The sequence below is a fragment of the Heterodontus francisci genome, chromosome 44 (genome assembly GCF_036365525.1).
Source record: "Heterodontus francisci isolate sHetFra1 chromosome 44, sHetFra1.hap1, whole genome shotgun sequence".
NCBI classification, from domain to species: domain Eukaryota; kingdom Metazoa; phylum Chordata; class Chondrichthyes; order Heterodontiformes; family Heterodontidae; genus Heterodontus; species Heterodontus francisci.
This window is the reverse complement of record NC_090414.1, coordinates 19346870-19365407: the sequence shown is the minus strand read 5'-3', so window position 1 is coordinate 19365407 and position 18538 is coordinate 19346870. Positions and strand designations below refer to the sequence as shown.

At 43.1% G+C, this 18538-nt stretch overlaps 2 protein-coding genes across 2 annotated transcripts in view; one reads left to right on the top strand and one right to left on the bottom strand.

Moving 5' to 3' along the window:
* Nucleotides 1-18244, top strand: part of LOC137355863 (solute carrier family 22 member 6-A-like) — a 43939-nt gene extending 25695 nt beyond the window's left edge. Inside the window, exons 5-10 of the mRNA XM_068021458.1 lie at nucleotides 3410-3533; nucleotides 7976-8091; nucleotides 9196-9410; nucleotides 13112-13220; nucleotides 14713-14916; nucleotides 17621-18244. Of these exons, the coding sequence (XP_067877559.1) occupies nucleotides 3410-3533; nucleotides 7976-8091; nucleotides 9196-9410; nucleotides 13112-13220; nucleotides 14713-14916; nucleotides 17621-17714 (862 nt within the window). The 3' untranslated portion in view covers nucleotides 17715-18244. The remainder of the gene's footprint in view (nucleotides 1-3409; nucleotides 3534-7975; nucleotides 8092-9195; nucleotides 9411-13111; nucleotides 13221-14712; nucleotides 14917-17620) is intronic.
* tm7sf2 (transmembrane 7 superfamily member 2) overlaps nucleotides 1-18538 on the bottom strand; it is a 558775-nt gene that overhangs the window by 179659 nt on the left and 360578 nt on the right. The window lies entirely within an intron of this gene.

Here is an 18538-nt window from a genome sequence, read left to right as displayed (position 1 = left end):
TACTTGCTTAAAATCTTTTACATTTCTTATATCTGCCAGTTCTGAAGAAGGGTCACTGACCTGAAACGTTAACTCTGCTTCTCTCTCCACAGATGCTGCCAGACCTGCTGAGTATTTCCAGTGTTTCTTGTTTTTATTTTATATTAGAGGTAATAAGGCATGGCTGAGGGTTTCATTGGCAGATGAACTGAGGCAGGGTAAGAGTTGACAATGTTATGGAGGTGGAATTAGGCAGCCTTGGTGATGGCATGGATATGAGGTCGGAGGCTTATCTCAGGGACAAAGGTGACATCGAGGTTGCGAACAGGCAGCCTCAGACAGTTCCCAGGAAGAAGAATAAACTTGGTGACTATGGAACGGAGTTTGTGGCGGAGACTTAAGACAACGGATTCCATCTTCCCAATATTTGGCTGGAGTAAATTTCTACTGGATGTCAGACAAGCAGTTTGACAACTTAGAGACAGTGGAGAGTTTGAGAGAGGTGGTGGTGAGGTAGAGCTAAGTGTCATCAACCTACATGTAGAAAGATACGGATGTGTTTGGATGATATCATCAAGGAGCAGCATATAGATGAGAAATAGAAGGGGGCGAAGGATAGATACTGGGACACCAGAATGGTGTGGGAGCAGAAAGAGAAACCATTGCAGGTTTTTAGTTTAGAGATACAGCACTGAAACAGGCCCTTTGGCCCACCGAGTCTGTGCCGACCATCAACCACCCATTTGTACTAATCCTACACTAATTCCATATTCCTACCACATCCTCACCTGTCCCTATATTTCCCTACCACCTACCTAAACTAGTGACAATTTATAATGGCCAATTCACCTATCAACCTGCAAGTCTTTTGGCATGTGGGAGGAAACCGGAGCACCCGGAGGAAACCCACGCAGACACAGGGAGAACTTACAAACTCCGCACAGGCAGTACCCGGATTTGAACCCAGGTCACTGGAGCTGTGAGGCTGCGGTGCTAACCACTGCGCCACTGTGCTGCCCCACTGGCTACGACTGGATGGATAAGATTGGAACCAGGTGAATGCAGTCACATTCAACTGGACAACAGTGGAGAGGCATTGGAGGAGGATGATGCAGTCGACCATGTCAAAGGCTGCAGACAGGTTGAGATGGATGAGGAAGAATGGTTTACCTTTGTCACAGTCACATAGGATGCCATTTGTGACTTTGATAAAAGCCACTTCAGTACTGTGACAGGGGTGGAAACCTGATGAGTGGATTCAAACCTGGTATTCTGGTAAAGATGAGATTTGGAAAGCCACAGTACATTCAAGGACTTTGGAGAGGAAAGGGAGGTGGGAAATGGGGTGATAGCTTGCAAGGACCTTGTCAAGACTAGGGAGGAGATTTGTGAGGTATTGATAATCTTCATGAGGAAGTCAACGGACACAGTAGTTTGAAAACAGCCTGATGTGATGCCCTTACCCAAAAAGCATGACATACAGAGATAACTACAGATCTACAGATCCATATTCAAATTTCTCTATTACTCTTTTAGCAGAGGAATAAATTATAATTATGCACACAGCAGACAAACTATTAATTAAAAAGAGCATTAACTGCACCAATAATATCCTCAAATATTTTAAACAATATTTTTTGTCCCTAACCAGTCGGAACAGCCTGGCCACTTCTAGGTACCTGAGTGGTTCTGGCATTCTTCGGACTGCAACCTGGTGTGAGTCAGGACCTTAGAGATAGGGAAGAAAATTAGGGTGAAACAATAGGGAGTGTATTTCTGGCAGTGAAAAGCCTTGCACATAAAATCTCAACCACAAAACAATAGATGAGCTAAAAATGTAACTCATTTAGTTTCAAGTTGAAATTCTTACCTTTGCTTTTAAGACTGTTTATGTGCAGCATTACATAACAGTGTTTCTAAATACATTACAGTCCAGTGTATTAAATAAAAGGCACTCCTGATGGTTCAGTGGGTGCAATGGTACAGATACGGAACCAAGAAGGTTCTAGCCTTCAACTTCATTCTATGCTGAATTATCTGATCTCACCTGGGTCACCTATAGAAGTGTGAGCTACTATTAGTCTTTGTGTTCCGAGGCTAGGAAGGGGAGAAATCAACTAGATTTCCACTTTTGAGACATTGACCCCTGTTGGACAAAGGTTGGCCAAAAAGACTAGGCTTGTTTGATTCGTATCTCAAGACCCATTGCCTGAGGTTACAAAAGCTAAAAGCTCACTTGGACTATGATTTGAAGGGCTTATGGAACTGTACTCCAACATGAGGAAAGATGAAGAGCGATTTTTTTTTTAACAAAAACATAGCGTGAGAAAAGGTCATTTAGTCCACTGAAAGTGCAACTGAGTAAGTAGAATATATATTGTCTTGGACCTTAATGAATCTGTTGAATATTCAGACAAAACCTCCAAGATAAACAACCCTGAAATTTTACTGACCACCCTGTACCTAACTGAGTGAAAACTCCAGCATATCAATCTGATGTCACATGCTACATTCTTCAAAGCTGACCAACTACAATCTACAAGTGTGATATCGCCTGGTCCCATAGGACTGGAGTCAAAGGACATAAGAAAGATTAGAGATAAGAAAAGGCCATTCAGCCATCAAAGCTCAGCCCTCCGGTACTGAGATACTTTGCCTATTTTGTCACAGTGCTACATTTAGATGAAACCATTTCAGACTCTATTTGACCTTGGACACAGTAAAGTTGTTCAACTGTGGAACTCTGCAGAATATAAATGTCACTATAATTCTATTTACGTTTAAAGTGGAGTGTCAAAGTTAAACTCAAAAGGAAAAAGTTACTTATTTGACTTTTTGTGCAATAGGAGAGGACATTGGACTCTCCTGACAGCCGAGTTAGCAGAATCTTGTACAGCAGTAAAATCATACAGACCAGAAATTCTGAACTTCAAGTGGTCCTAGTGCTGGTCACCTTCCCTGATCCATGCCAGAACATTCATGAATGTAGGCATCAAGTGAGGTTAGGGCAATTAGGGATGGGCAATAAATGCTGGCCTGGCCAGCGTCGCCCACATCTCACGAATGAATAAAAAAAAAGAATTGAGTCTAGGTGGGATGCCCTTGTGACCAGCATTCCCAGTGCTAACACATGAAGACCAATTACTTGCATGAGTCTACAGCTAGCATCTGGTACTTGTCCAATCACACCACACAATGACCTGTCAACTTCAGGAGAGTCTGGGAGAAGGAAGTGAATTGGGAAAACTGTGGAAGTACTGTAGAGTGCAATAGTACTGAGCTTCTATCCTATCTCATTATCATGATGAAGTTTAATTAACAATTCATGCAGTTCCAGTGCTATAGTGTTCTGCTGAATTTTCTGAAATTATCTGAGAGAATTTTTAACTGTTGAGGTGGTAATATTAAGTATTTGTGACCCTTCTCACAGGTGGTTCCCGGAGTCTGCACGTTGGCTCATTCTAAATGACAAGGCTGATGTAGCTTTGAAACAGCTCAGGAGGGTGGCAAAAATGAATGGCAAGGAGGCAGAAGGGGAAAAGCTCACCACCACTGTAAGTGATAATATTAAAAACAATGTTTTACACTTAACCTCAGCCCCACACCGCCTCCCCACCTTAATACACTATGGAACTGGTGCTTTTAACCTCATTACACCAAGAGAGTGTGGGAAAATGGCGCACTGACACGGAACACAAAAGTCCGAGTGTATCAGGCCTGTGTCCTCAGTACCTTGCTCTACGGCAGCGAGGCCTGGACAACGTATGCCAGCCAAGAGCGACGTCTCAATTCATTCCATCTTCGCTGCCTTCGGAGAATACTTGGCATCAGGTGGCAGGACTATATCTCCAACACAGAAGTCCTTGAAGCGGCCAACACCCCCAGCTTATACACACTACTGAGTCAGCGGCGCTTGAGATGGCTTGGCCATGTGAGCCGCATGGAAGATGGCAGGATCCCCAAAGACACATTGTACAGCGAGCTCGCCACTGGTATCAGACCCACCGGCCGTCCATGTCTCCGTTATAAAGACGTCTGCAAACGTGACATGAAATCGTGTGACATTGATCACAAGTCGTGGGAGTCAGTTGCCAGCATTCGCCAGAGCTGGCGGGCAGCCATAAAGACAGGGCTAAATTGTGGCGAGTCGAAGAGACTTAGTAGTTGGCAGGAAAAAAGACAGAGGCGCAAGGGGAGAGCCAACTGTGCAACAGCCCCAACAAACAAATTTCTCTGCAGCACCTGTGGAAGAGCCTGTCACTCCAGAATTGGCCTTTATAGCCACTCCAGGCGCTGCTTCACAAACCACTGACCACCTCCAGGCGCGTATCCATTGTCTCTCGAGATAAGGAGGCCCAAAAGAAAAGAACACAGAGAAGGTAATTGGATGACCTTCTTGGGCTCCTCTCTGAAGATATCACACTGAAAGTATTATAGTAATAAACAGAAAGAGGTGGTGGTGGAGTGGGGGAGGGGAGTGGGGTGGGGGAGCTGTTACAAACTGGTATCTTCTGACCTGGAGCCAGGAATTTAGAAGAGGTTAGCAGTCTTCCAATAGCCATGCTGGAGTCACTGAGGTGCACAGTGTAGGAGCAGTGGGGCAGACAAAAGCACATGGAAGACAACAAAATAAAATATCCCAAGGTGCTTTAAAGGAGCATTACAAAGCAAAGTTAGACCCTGAAGGTGATATTAGGGAAGATGGTCTAAAAAGACAGGCACAAAGGGAATGCACAAGAGTGATTTAGTTTACATTTGTATGCAATATGGCACGATTTACTTTATTAATTTGGTTTGGAATAGTTATTTTGTGCTGGCTTTTATTTTTGCATAAAAGCAAAATACTGCAGATGCTGGAAATCTGAAATAAAAACAAGAAATGCTGGAAATACTCAGCAGGTCTGGCAGCATCTGTGGAAAGAGAAGCAGAGTTAATGTTTCAGGTCAGTGGCCCTTCTTCAGAACGAGCAAAAAAATGCTAGACCTGCTGAGTATTTCCAGCATTTGTTTTTATTTTATTTTTGCATTGTGGCCAAATGGACGTTGTGATGATCAGTGACAGAGAGGAGGTAAGGTGTGGGACTGTTGATGAAGGGAGAATTTGGGTTGCAGATACTGGTGCCGTGCTCGGATGAGTTCTCCATAATAGACCAGGCAGAAAGGGACTGTCTAGGTTGTCTCCACCCTTCCTTTTTCTCATTTTTCTCCTAATTCTTTTGTTCCTCCTCCTGCTGCTCCTCAGCTTCTTTCCTTATAGCGGATGGCAAGGTCTGTCTTCATGATGGCAAAGTTGTGCAGCATGCTGCATACCACCATGAATCTTGAGCCAGACTCTGCTGAGTACTGTGGGGCATGTCCAGAGAAGTCCAGGCAGTGGAGGCCAATGGTCTGCTCTATCACATTTTGTCAGACAGCCTGGCTTTTATTGCATTCATGCTGCACATGTGTGCATCGGTTGCACACTGGAATCATGAGCCATGTTGTCAGCAGATAGCCTTATTGCCCACTTGCGTGGTCCTTTGGTTGGCCGTGGTAGCTCAAATGCAGCTGGCACAGAGAACTACTGAAGCATGAAGGCACCATGGCCACTACCAGGGTAGTGGACACTGACCTGCAAAGGTTCTTTGCCTACATTTGCACACCAGCTGGATCTTGAGGGAGTGGAATTGATTTCAGTTCCAGTATATGGCAGTGTTGACATGTGGCGCCCACAAAGCAATTTCTTGCAGTCAATGGCACCCTGCACCATGGGGAAGCCTGGAATCCGTGCAAAGCTGCAGGCTCTCTCTGGCAAGACAGAATGAAATGTAGTTAGCTCACTTTGAATAGAGAGGCTCCGTGACCTCCCTTTCGCAACACTGGATGGCCAAGATATGGTAAATATCTCCAGTTCCAGCCTGGAAAGAACCAAAATTCATTGAAGTTCATTGCCATGGTGACCTTCACAGCCTCTGGCAACACAGTCCTTGCCTGCTACGGAGCTGAATTTTAGTATGTTAGTATCCCATCTCCTCCATTACTAAGCTGCCTTCAAGAAGCTTTATTTTCTCATTCATGGCAAACATTCCTTTACCATCCACAATTCTTAGTTTTCTATTCAAACCCAAACACTTTCAAGACTAGAGTACCGTTCTTTGGGGAAGTTCTCCAACATCTACTCCTGGCAGGATACACGAAAAAGCGTAATTAATCTGAGAAGCATTTTCCCTTTTACCTCTCTTTCTTCCCTTTCCAAATTTATCAATGTAATTCTCATTGCATTCCTGAACTTTCCTCTCTTGTCCTTTTTAACCTGGAAATATGATACTTTGCATCCTTTTCCTCTCTTCTGGTGGGTAATGAGAGGACACTGATTTAAGATAATTGGCAAAAGAATCAGAGGAGAGATGAGGGTAAATTTCTTTACACTTTCGCAGTTCTGTTGAAACCTCCACTCATTGTACAATCTCCGACTCTGATTATTTTTTATCACTGCTTCGTCATTGTGGAACTCTTTGATAAGGTTCCCCACGGTAGGCTATTGCAGAAAATACGGATATATGGGGTTGAAGGTGATTTAGAGCTTTGGATCAGAAATTGGCTAGCTGAAAGAAGACATAGGGTGGTGGTTGATGGCAAATGTTCATCCTGGAGTTTAGTTACTAGTGGTGTACCGCAAGGTTCTGTTTTGGGGCCACTGCTGTTTGTCATTTTTATAAATGACCTGGATGAGGGTGTAGAAGGGTGGGTTAGTAAATTTGCGGATGACACGAAGGTCGGTGGAGTTGTGGATAGTGTCGAAGGGTGTTGTAGGGTACAGAGGGACATAGATAGGCTGCAGAGCTGGGCTGAGAGATGGCAAATGGAGTTTAATGCGGAGAAGTGTGAGGTGATTCACTTTGGAAGGAGTAACAGCAATGCAGAGTACTGGGCTAATGGGAAGATTCTTGGTAGTGTAGATGAGCAGAGAGATCTTGGTGTCCAGCTACATAAATCCCTGAAAGTTGCTACCCAGGTTAATAGGGCTGTTAAGAAGGCATATGGTGTGTTAGCTTTTATTAGTAGGGGGATCGAGTTTCGGAGCCACGAGGTCATGATGCAGCTGTACAAAACTCTGGTGAGGCCGCACCTTGAGTATTGCGTGCAGTTCTGGTCACCGCATTATAGGAAGGATGTGGAAGCTTTGGAAAGGGTGCAGAGGAGATTTACTAGGATGTTGCCTGGTATGGAAGGAAGGTCTTACGAGGAAAGGCTGAGGGACTTGGGGTTGTTTTCGTTAGAGAGAAGGAGGAGGAGAGGTGACTTAATAGAGACATACAAGATAATCAGAGGGTTAGATAGGGTGGATAGTGAGAGTCTTTTTCCTCGGATGATGATGGCAAACACGAGGGGACATAGCTTTAAGTTGAGGGGTGAAAGATATAGGACAGATGTCAGAGGTAGTTTCTTTACGCAGAGAGTAGTAGGGGCGTGGAACGCCCTGCCTGCAACAGTAGTAGACTCGCCAACTTTAAGGGCATTTAAGTGGTCATTGGATAGACATATGGATGAAAATGGAATAGTGTAGGTCAGGTGGTCAGCGCAACATCGAGGGCCGAAGGGCCTGTACTGCGCTGTAATGTTCTAATTCTAATTCTAATTCTTTATCTACATCTCATAGAATTATAGGAACAGGAGTAGGGCATTTAGCACTTTCAGCCTGTTCTGTTCATCCTCTCCCTCAGTCTTTCCATGCTACTCCAATCTGAAGGGGCTTCGAACTACTCCTTTATGATTTACTTTATCTTCTCTTTTACTCTTCCACCTTGGTGGTGTCCTGTCCAATGGATTTGGTGTAACGCCCACACTTATCAATAAAATAAAACTTTTTATAGAACACCTCAGTTGCTATAATTACTTCAGATAGATGAAATTTTAAATAGGACTAAGTCATGGAACTATCACGTGGTTGAATACCTTAACAAAAGGGACATGCTTAGTACTGATGTTGAGACATACTGTTGTGTGCGTTCCACAGATTCTCAAGTCAAATGTGAAAAACGAGCAGTTGGTCACCGAGAATAAGCATGGTGTGCTAGATCTGTTCCGGACACCGGTCATGCGCAAGATAGCCTGTTGTACCATGTTTGTTTGGTAAGTTATTGGGGAATTAATTTTTTGAACCTAGGTTAGCAAATTTGGATAATGAGTTCTCATAACTGGGTTATTATGTAATGACAATCAGCGGGTGTGGCCAGTGGGAATAATGGAGCAGAAAGATAAGGAAGAGGGACATCCAGGAAAAGACCAAGGGTGGAATTTCATGTTCTCCCCCCGCGGCAGGATTGGAGGCAGGGAGAGCATAAAATTGAGTGGGATGATGGAAGGGGGTTTGCCGCCACCATCCCACCTCTGCCAAAATTTAGTCCGGGGTAGGAAGGCCCGAGAATGATCTTCCTGCCCCGCCGTCAATTGAGGTCCTTAACTGGGCACTTAACCCCCAAGTAAGGGCATCATCCCACTGGATAAAATTTCTCCCCCCCCACACCCTCCCCAACCCAAGCGTGTTCCAAGTTGATTGGCTGGCCCTGGTATTACAGTCCTCTTGCCCAGGAAAAAGGCAGATGCGACATATGACAAGTTGGTGGGCTGATGATCCAGTTGCAACCTGAGCACAGATGCACACCTGTTAGAGATTTGTTCTCAGAAATCGGAGGTGCAACTATTGCCTCAGAGAACAATCTGCAGCTGTGCACCCAACCACTAGCCTAGGGCCTTCTGCCTACTTCTGCAGCAAAGAAGCTGGAAGGCCCAAGGAACTGGTGGATCCTTGAAAATGAAGGCTCAGACTTACCTTTTGTGTCCTCCTTGCCTGGCACCCTCAGATCCTCTGATCTGAGAGGATTGCAGGCGCAAGGCTTCATGCCAGCTTCTTGTCATTGGAAGTGGACACACATTGGTCATGCAAAGAAAAGGGTGAGGGTGGAGACTGAGGGTAGGAAAAGCTCCCCCCATTCATTTCCATGAATATGTTGGATTTTTGCCTATTTGAGGAAGCCCACTTTTGAAATCATGAGGCAATATAAAGGGATGTGCAATGAACTTTCCTCTTCTACAGAGTAGAACTTTGGTGCCAGTTGCTCTGAAGATAAACTAGTGATTGAATCGAAGACCAAAATGGAGAAGATGCAGGAAAAATGCATCCACAGAAAGAATTTCGATGTGATTACATTCTGATGCTTCTTTTTGCTGCCACAGGTTTTCAACAAGTTTTGCATATTATGGGTTAGCGATGGACCTGCAAGGATTTGGAGTTGATATTTACCTCATCCAGTTGATTTTTGGAGCTGTCGACATTCCAGCAAAACTTCTTGCTTTGCTTTCCCTGAGTCTGATAGGAAGACGGTTCACCCAAGGCACTCCCCTTATCCTGGCAGGGAGTATCATTCTGGCAAATATCTTTATCCCAAAAGGTAAGGATTTATGATAGATACCTTCTCTTTTCCCCTAAAAGGGGAAAATAATCAAGTTCCATCCCCCAGGGCTCGAGAATGGAAAATTCAGCTCGGGTTCCTGCTCCTCATCCCTATACATGACACCCTGTCCAAAGCTCTGTAAATATTAGAAAGAGTGTGGGGAGTTAATAATGGAAAATAAGTAAATGGTGGAGGAACTGAACAGATTTTTTTGCAACTGTCTTCACTGTGGAGGATAAAAAATAACATCTGAAAAATAATTGTGAATCAAGAGTTGAAAGGGAAGGAAGGACTTAAACAATTACCATCACCAGGAAAAGGGTACTGAGAAAATTATTAGAATTAAAATCTGACAAGTCCCCAGGTCCTGATGAACTTCAACACAGGGTCTTAAAAGAAGTGACTGCTGAGATAGGGGATGCATTGGTTTTAATTTTCCAAAATTCCCCAGATTCTGGAAAGGTCCCAACAAATTGGAAAATGGCAAATGTAACTCTGCTATTCATGAAAGGAGGAAGACAGAAAACAGGAAACTACAGGACAGTTAGCTTAATATCTGTCATAGGGAAAATGCTGGAATCTATATTAAGGAGGTTATAGCAGGTCTCAATCTCAATGCAATCAGGCAGAGTCAACATGGTTTTGTGAGAGGGAGTTTATTAGAGTTCTTCGAGGAAGTAACAAGCAACGTGGATAAAGGGAAACCTGTAGATCTGGTGTACTTGGATTTCCAGAAGGCATTTGACAAGGTGCCACATCAAAGGTTACTAAACAAAATAAAAGTTCATGGTATATGCAGTAACATATTAGCATGATAGAGGATTGGTTAGCTAACAGGAAACAGAGTAGATATAAATGGGTCATTTTCAGGTTGGGAAGCTGTAACTAGTGGAATGCCACAGGGATCAGTACTGGGGCCTCAATTATTTACAATCTATATCAATGACTTGGATGAAAGGACAGAATGTATGGCCCCTAAATTTGCTGATGACACAAAGACAGTGGCGCAGTGGTTAGCACCACAGCCTCACAGCTCCAGCGACCCGGGCTCAGTTCTGGGTACTGCCTGTGTGGAGTTTGCAAGTTCTCCCTGTGACTGTGTGGGTTTTCGACGGGTGCTCCGGTTTCCTCCCACAGCCAAAGACTTGCAGGTTGATGGGTAAATTGGCCATTGTAAATTGCCCCTAGTGTGGTAGGAGAATGGTGGGATGTGGTAGGGAATATGGGATTAATATAGGATGAGTATAAATGGGTGGTTATTGGTTGGCACAGACTCGGTGGGCGAAAGGGCCTGTTTCAGTGCTGTATCTCTAAAAATTTTTTTAAAAAGATAGGAAGGAGAGTGAGTTATGAAGAAGACATAAGGAGCCTGCAAAGGATATAGATAGGTTAAATGAGCGGGCAGATTTGGCTGACGAAGTATAATGTGGGAAAGTGGGAACTTGTCCACTTTGACAGAAGAATAGAAAAGCAACATATTATTTAAATGGAGAGAGATGCAGAGGGATCTGAGTGTACTCTACACAAAACACAAAAAGTTAGAATGCAGGTAATGCATGACAATGTTGTCATTTATTGCAAGGGGAATGGAATATAAAAGTAGAGATGTTTTGCGACAGGGCATTGGTGAGACCACATCTAGAGTATTATGTACAGTTTTGGTCTCTTTACTGAAGAAAGGTTATAATTGCATCGGAAGCAGTTTAGAGAAGGTTCACTCATCTGGTTCCTGGGATGAGAGGGTTATCTTATGAGGATAGGTTGGACAGGTTGCATCTGTATTCATTGGAGTTTTGAAGGATGAGAGGTGATCTATTGAAACATTGACAGGATGGAGGTTGAAAGGATGTTTCCCCTTGTGGGAGAGACTAAAAGTAGAGGGAAAAGTTTAAAAATAAGGGGTCTCCCATTTAAGACAGAGATCGTGAGAAATTTTTCTCTTAGAGGGTCGTGAGCCTGTAGGACTCTCTTCCCCGGAGAGCAGTGAAGGCAGGGTCATTGAATGTTTTTAAAGCAGAGGTAGACAGATTCTTGACAAACAAGGGAGTCAAGGGGTATCGGGGGTAGGCAGGAGAAAGTGGACTTGAGTCCACAAACAGATCAGCCATGATCCTACAGAATGGTGGAGAAGACTCGAGGGGCTGAATAGCCTACTCCTGCTTCTAGTTCGTATACTCATACGCATGTATGCAGCAGTGCACTGCAAACTGTTAGATCTTGCTAATATCTCCAGGAGCAGCCTGGAAGGAGCCAGATGCATAAAAGTTCATAGCCATGGTCACCTTCACAGCCACTGACAATGGGGTTCTTGCCCTGGGGTTGTAGCTGCAGCAGCTGGAAGATTTCAGTGATGACCTGCTTAGTGAAGCCAAAAATGTTGCAAACATTGGTGATCGCTAAATTTCAAGTAGAAGAATTGCTTCCTCAACACCCTGTGCAGACACAGCCTCTTGCTGTGAGCCCTTCTCCCCTATTCCTCATCCTCTCTCGTCTCACAGCTTGTCTTGCTCTATGTGGCTTCTGCTTATTCTCCCTGTCATGCTGAATTCCAAGAGGAAGCCCTACTGCTGCACCCATGTCTGGGAGCAACTAGTTTTCTGCAGAAGTCTTGAAGTCTGCAAAAGGTACTTCAGCACCTCCTACACCACTCTCTGTAGATCTGTGAAACTTGAAACAACTATAGAAAGCACCCAAAAAGCATAGAATTGTAGCAACAGCCAGAAATAAATAAACCAGCAACTAACCTGTTAGTAGCGATGAGCCCTTTAAATAGCTCTGGTGGGGATTAACATGTTCATCTGTACATGACTAAGAGAGGCTGGACATGGAACTGCAAAATGACAGCACTGGCGTTGCACACAGACTGGCATCATGATCTGCCTCCTCTGCACCCTATCAGTGAATGCACAAGCACTAACTCTCTTACCAAGATGGTGTCCGGTGCACGTTGCACCATTTTGGCACCTTAAATGGGCACTACCTAGCCCAGTTTCACCCCTAGAAAGTCCCAGCCTTGTGCATTGCGTTACACCAACATCCTAGCCCTGTACATTGTTTTACACTAATGTCCCAACCCTGTAGATTGTGCTTTATTAAGTTCCAGTCCTGCATGTTGTACTGGATCCAACATTCCAGCAAAGTACATTATGTTAGACCCAATGTCCCAGCCTTTAAGTCATATTATATCTCTGTCGCAGTACTGTGCCTTGTGGTTTAATCAATGTGCTAGTCCTGTATGTTTTATTAGATCCAATGGCTTAGCCCTATGGGTTGTATTATACCTGGTGTCCTAGTTCTGTGCAACATTTTTATCCAATGGCCCAGCATTGTAGGTTGTACTGCACTAATGTCCCAGGCTATATTAAACCAAATATCGCCGTTCTCAGCTGGTCTTCTATTCAAGTTATGACATATGAGCAAAAAAAACATGTATTTCTGTCCCATGTCCCAGTCCTGTAGGTTCTGTACTTATGTCCCATATCCCAACTCAGAGCATTCACCGAATATTTAGGGACAGAAATCCCTCTATCTTTAATCAGTGATTAAAGGCTCAGTGGAATTTCTGCGTCTATTGCTTAATTCATCTCTTAATTTTAAATTAGTTAATGACTGTTCCGAAGCAAACAGACAATTTTCATCCATTAATCAATTTGTTCAAAATATTAAAGGTAAAATTTCTATTGTTCCATCTTTCTTAGAGTTGAAGGCCTTACGAACTTCATTTGCTGCTATTGCGAAGGGATGTCTCTCTGCTGCATTCGGCTGTTGCTATCTCTATTCAGGAGAACTCTACCCAACCGTGGTCAGGTGAGTACTCCTGTTCTGTTCTTCAACTGATGACATTCAACAAGGTTAGTAACAGCACTTACAGAGCTCTGACAATAGAACAGTAAGTTAAGTGTCCATCATAAACTGAGCCATACAGACCAGATGTAATTCCCAGAGAGTTAACTCAGCTCAGCTGGATTAAGAAGGAAAGAGTAAAATCTTTTGCCCACAAGCTGATAACCCTGGTTGGAAAGTATATTTGTGAGATTATGTTTGAGCTCAACTCTGAAGCTCGACACTCATGGGGTGAATTTCTGTGAGGTTTCTCACGCTCGTCTGCTACAATGTTGAAGCAAAAGTTACAAAAATCCAGAAAAACGACATCAACTCATTCCCTCCACAATCTGGGTTTACACATGATCAATGGTCAATTGGGTGAGGTATCAGTGCCTGTGGAATCTCACCCCTGAAAAGCTAGGGCCTTCAAGAGGAGGGAAGAAAACTAGAAAAAATAATCAGGATCATAACCCTCCGTAAACATGTCCAGTCTTTGCAGCACTCAAACCTCTACTGCAGGTTTTCAAGTGATACATAAGGTCTGTCACAGTGATGCCGAATTATAGAGAAGGTACTTTGTGAGCTTGCTGTTAATGAGAGCCAGAAAGAACATTAGGATAAGAGATTCGCTGGATTAAAGAAAGAACTGCATTTATATAGTAACATGTCCCATCTCTCAGGATATCTAAAGCACATCATATACAATGGATTACTTTGAATTGCATTCACTGGTATTATCTAGTCAAACATGGCAGCCATTTTGTACTTAGCAAGGATTCATAAACAGCGAAAAGATGAAAGTGCAGTTAATCTGTTTTTGGTAAAATGGATTTTGGGAACAATTTTGCGCAGGACATTACAAATACACCCTGCTTTTCTTCAAATAGGGCCATGGGATCTTTAATATCCACTTGAACAGGTAGACATGGCTTTGATTTAATATCTTAGATGACAAGAGTGGCATTCCCTCTGTACTGTATTCAAATATTACATTACTTGCTCAAATCCTGCAGTGGGAGTTGGGCTTACAATATCCCTGACTCAGAAAAAAGACTATAACCAACTGAACCAAGCTTAGACACAATGTAGGTTATGACAGTGGGAGCAATGTAATAGTCTGGGGTATCTCAAGCATGGTACAGAGGGCAGGCATGGTTTCTATCAGAGAGTGTTATATAGTGAAGGGTTGAGCTTTATTGGTACTGAAATGAATGGTGCACAGTACATTTGTGTTACAGTGGGGAGTGTGAGGCATGCAAGGGTGTTATATAGAAAGGGCATGTGGTGTACCAGAGTGTTACAATCAGAGGCATACGATATATCAGGGCACTACAATGAAAGATATTGATTCATACCCAGCAATAGTCAGCATCTTCATGGAAAGAGGGAAAGATATTGGAAAAAAATTGTTAAAAGATTAAATGTTTCATGATCAACTTCTTTCGCTCTCTGTTTCCTTGTGTATCCCTAACAGGCAGACGGGAATGGGGCTTGTGAGTACGATGGCCCGGGTGGGAGCTATGATAGCACCTCTAATAAGGATGAGTGGTGACTATGTACCATTTCTACCGATGACTATATATGGTGGAATGGCAATAATAGCCGGAGTTACTGCTTATTTCCTACTCGAAACACTGAACGCTCCTTTACCAGAAACTATTGAAGAAATAGAAAACAGGTTTGTAATGTCAAAATTTCACACTGATTTGGGGCACAAATTAAAAATGGCAGCAAGGATCTCAATATATGACAAGAAATGAGCTCTCAGGCATGGGCCTATTGCATTGATACTCATAGCACAGTTTATGAGCCATTGCAGCCCATCTTTGCAGAGTTGTCTCTGCACTTCCATTCATTGTACGGCCAGATGTAAAGATGCTTAGGATTTAGTGCTGTTCCCATGGCCCTTTCTAGCATGGGAATGTTATTAGGAGAGAGTGCTATGCAATTTCTCATTTCAAGAAAAATGAGCCGATCATCTCAACAGTTTTAATATTGCCTCTCTCTTGCTGTGAGATGCTGTCTGGTCTCCAACAACAACAACTTACATTTATATAGCACCTTTAATGTAGTAAAACCTTCCAAGGTGCTTCACCAGAAAGCATCAGAAAAAATTTGACTCTGAGCCACATAAAGTGGTATTAGGACAGGTGACCAAAAGCCTGGTCAAAGAGGTAGGTATTAAGTAGTGACTTAAAGGAGGAGAGAACAGCAGAGACATTTGGGGAAGGAATACCAGAGCTCAGGGTAGGCAGCTGAAGGCACCGCCACCAATTATGGAGCAACTAAAATCGGGGGATGCACAAGAGGCCAGAACTGAAGGACCGCAGTCATTCGGGAGGTTTGGGGGACTGGACGAGGTTACAGAGATAGGGAACTGATGCTATGGAGGGATTTTATCATGGATGAGAATTTTAAAATTGAGGCGTTGCCAGGCTGGAGTCCAACGTCGGACAGTGAGCACAAAGGTGATGGGTGAACAGGACTTAGCGTGAGTTAGAATACGGGCAGCAGAGTTTTGGATGAGCTCATATTTACAGAGGCGCAAGTGATACAGCAATCAGGAACAGGATCTGTGAGGGTGCAGCCCGGACCCCATCATTTCATGGGGCCAATAGATGGATCACTCTTGAGACTGACTCTCGAGCAAGGTACATGTTAATAATGTAGCCCTTTGGCAAAACATTTGTGTTGCATAACAACAGCGCAACCTTACAAAAAATCTACTCAAACATTATCATCAAAATTATTGATTAATATATTTTTAAATGAAAAGCCACAAAGAAGTGCACAGAAAGAAAAAGAGCAAATCACAGAATTTGTTTTATAAGCAAATGTCAGCCATAGTGCACCGTTGCCTCTCACAACAAACAATGAGATAAATCACCAGGTTAATCAGGGTTTTTGGTGTTGAGAAGAAATTTGGCTGAACACCTGGACAAATTCCTGCTCTTCTTTGAATAATGCCATGGAATCTCTTGCGTCTAGCTCAATAGGCAGAGATGGCCTTGGTTGACATCACCTCCTAACAAGGGTGCATTGCACTGGAGTGGTAGGCCAAATTGTGGGCTCAAACCTTGGCATGGAATGTGAACCCACACCCTTCTAACTCCGAAGCAAGGGTGCTATTCACTGAGCCAAATTGAAGGGAAGATGAGGTAAAGCCGTAAGTATTAGTTAGGTGTTGCCTTGTGTTTTAAATGGTTGAAGATTGCCGGAGACAAGAAACACTGAGGGGGATGAGGAATTCCACAGTTTGAGGTTCTGATAAAAGAATGAGTTAGAGTAGAAATCTGTATAAAGTCTTGATTCCAACAGTTATAATAATGCAGGGGACATATGTGAAGTTTGCAACTAACAAAAGAAGAAGCCAATGATCATAGTAATATATTAAACACAATGTAGGATGTGATAGAAAGACTCAAAAATCAGCTCAGAATTTCAGACATTTACACCTTTTTTAACGGAGTTTTCAAGGCTCTTCCACTGAAGTTATGGAAAATGAGTGGGAGAATCTCTGATGAAATTCATTCCCTACGTCCCACATAGAAAGATACTGTGGAATCCTCACTCAATCCTCAGTTATAGAATGCAGTGAGTGACTTGGTGAATAAGTGCACTGTGGGACTGAGCCATACAGCCTAGGAAAGTCCAGACTTAGTTTATGGGTTCTACTAAGACGGCTAAACTCAGCTAGAACAGCAGTTGGGAGTGCCACAACTGGTCTCAGCACCCTCAGCTTGGGGAGAAAAGAGAAAAAGCTAGAGTTCAGTGTGCACATGTGCACATCAGGTATGGAAAGGATCTGACTCGCATATAATGACAGCCTGTTTCCACTTGTAAAAAATGGCCACTCAGAACTATGGAACGTTTCAGTGTGACATTTGGCCTACCAAGTCTGTGCTTGTGCTTTTCTCCATGTGACCCACCTAGTCGAATCCTACTCCCCAAACCCTTCAATATTCCTCTTTTTCGAGAAATCTCCAATTCCTTTTCAAAAGAATTTCTGGACTTTGTATCAACAAATCTGTGTCAGAAAATTTCCCATTCTATCCATCTTATTGAAATGAAGGCCCGGAATTCAATGCAAGTCATTTTTGAGATCACAAATCTCAAATAGAGCAGAAAGAGAAGTGCCACAATTAGCCTTAGTAACTCCCAGGGTTCCCACTTGTCATCACAATCCAACTAACTCCTGCTGGGGAGTATATGGCATTTTGGATGCCTGGTGAGAAAGAATTTTGCTTAGATGTGACATTGGCCTTGATACTTTTTCGAGGTGCACACATGGAGAATGGATGAGGGAAGAAAACTAGACATTGAAATAAAAGTTGAATATTTTCTAATCACTGTTCATGATTTCATGACTTTCATATTTCCAGAGCAATAAAAGGTGCTGCAAAAGACAAGGAGTCCAAGAGGAATGAGATTCCACTGCAGGAAACACACATATCACTGATGAAACACAGTGTTTAACCAGCTCATTCTCAACCGTCGGCCCTCTGAGCAGCTACAAGATGACAGACGTTCTGTAACACATGTCCACCTTTTCACAACAGGCCATTCAATAACACATTCTTAATCTGTAATAATTCTGAGATGCATATTAAACACGAAATTACAAAGGTGCTAACACAAATTCTGCAAATCTGAAAAAAAACCTACAAGCAATATCTTTAATAATGTAAGCAATATGTTTAGATGGTCTCAATCTAGATTTCATATTTTTTATATGATTCATAACAATTATTGTTTGTACTTACCATGCTTCCCCAATGGTTCACTGGTTAAACACAATTTTGCATTGAACAACATCTAATGGGATGTCCTAGGATCAATGCTAAGTTACTTTGGTAGGGATGCTACAGTTGGCCTCAGTGGCCTGGGACTAGGAAGTGGAACAGTCATTATGCAAAAAGTTATGCAAAAGGTAAACATCTGCCAAATGTTCCTTAATTGTCTACTGTATGTTTCAAAATATCATTAAACTCATGAAAACAACATAATTTGATAATTTATTGTTCAACTGGCCAATGAGAACTTTTCCTGGGTCATTAATATTTATTGACTCCAGTTAGAAATATGTGTATTTGCTTAAATCACACACACATCCACACAAAAAACTCATTGTAGACAAGGGTGCATAAAATTGAATGGGAGACAGGGGAGTGGGTTGGGGTTGCTGTTCTCATCGCTACCTGCCCCTGCTGCCTGCCCCAGGCCAATTCAGGCCCTTAAGTGGCCAACTAATTGTCACTTAAGGGCTTCCTCCCGTCGCCGCTGGTACATTATGAATGGCA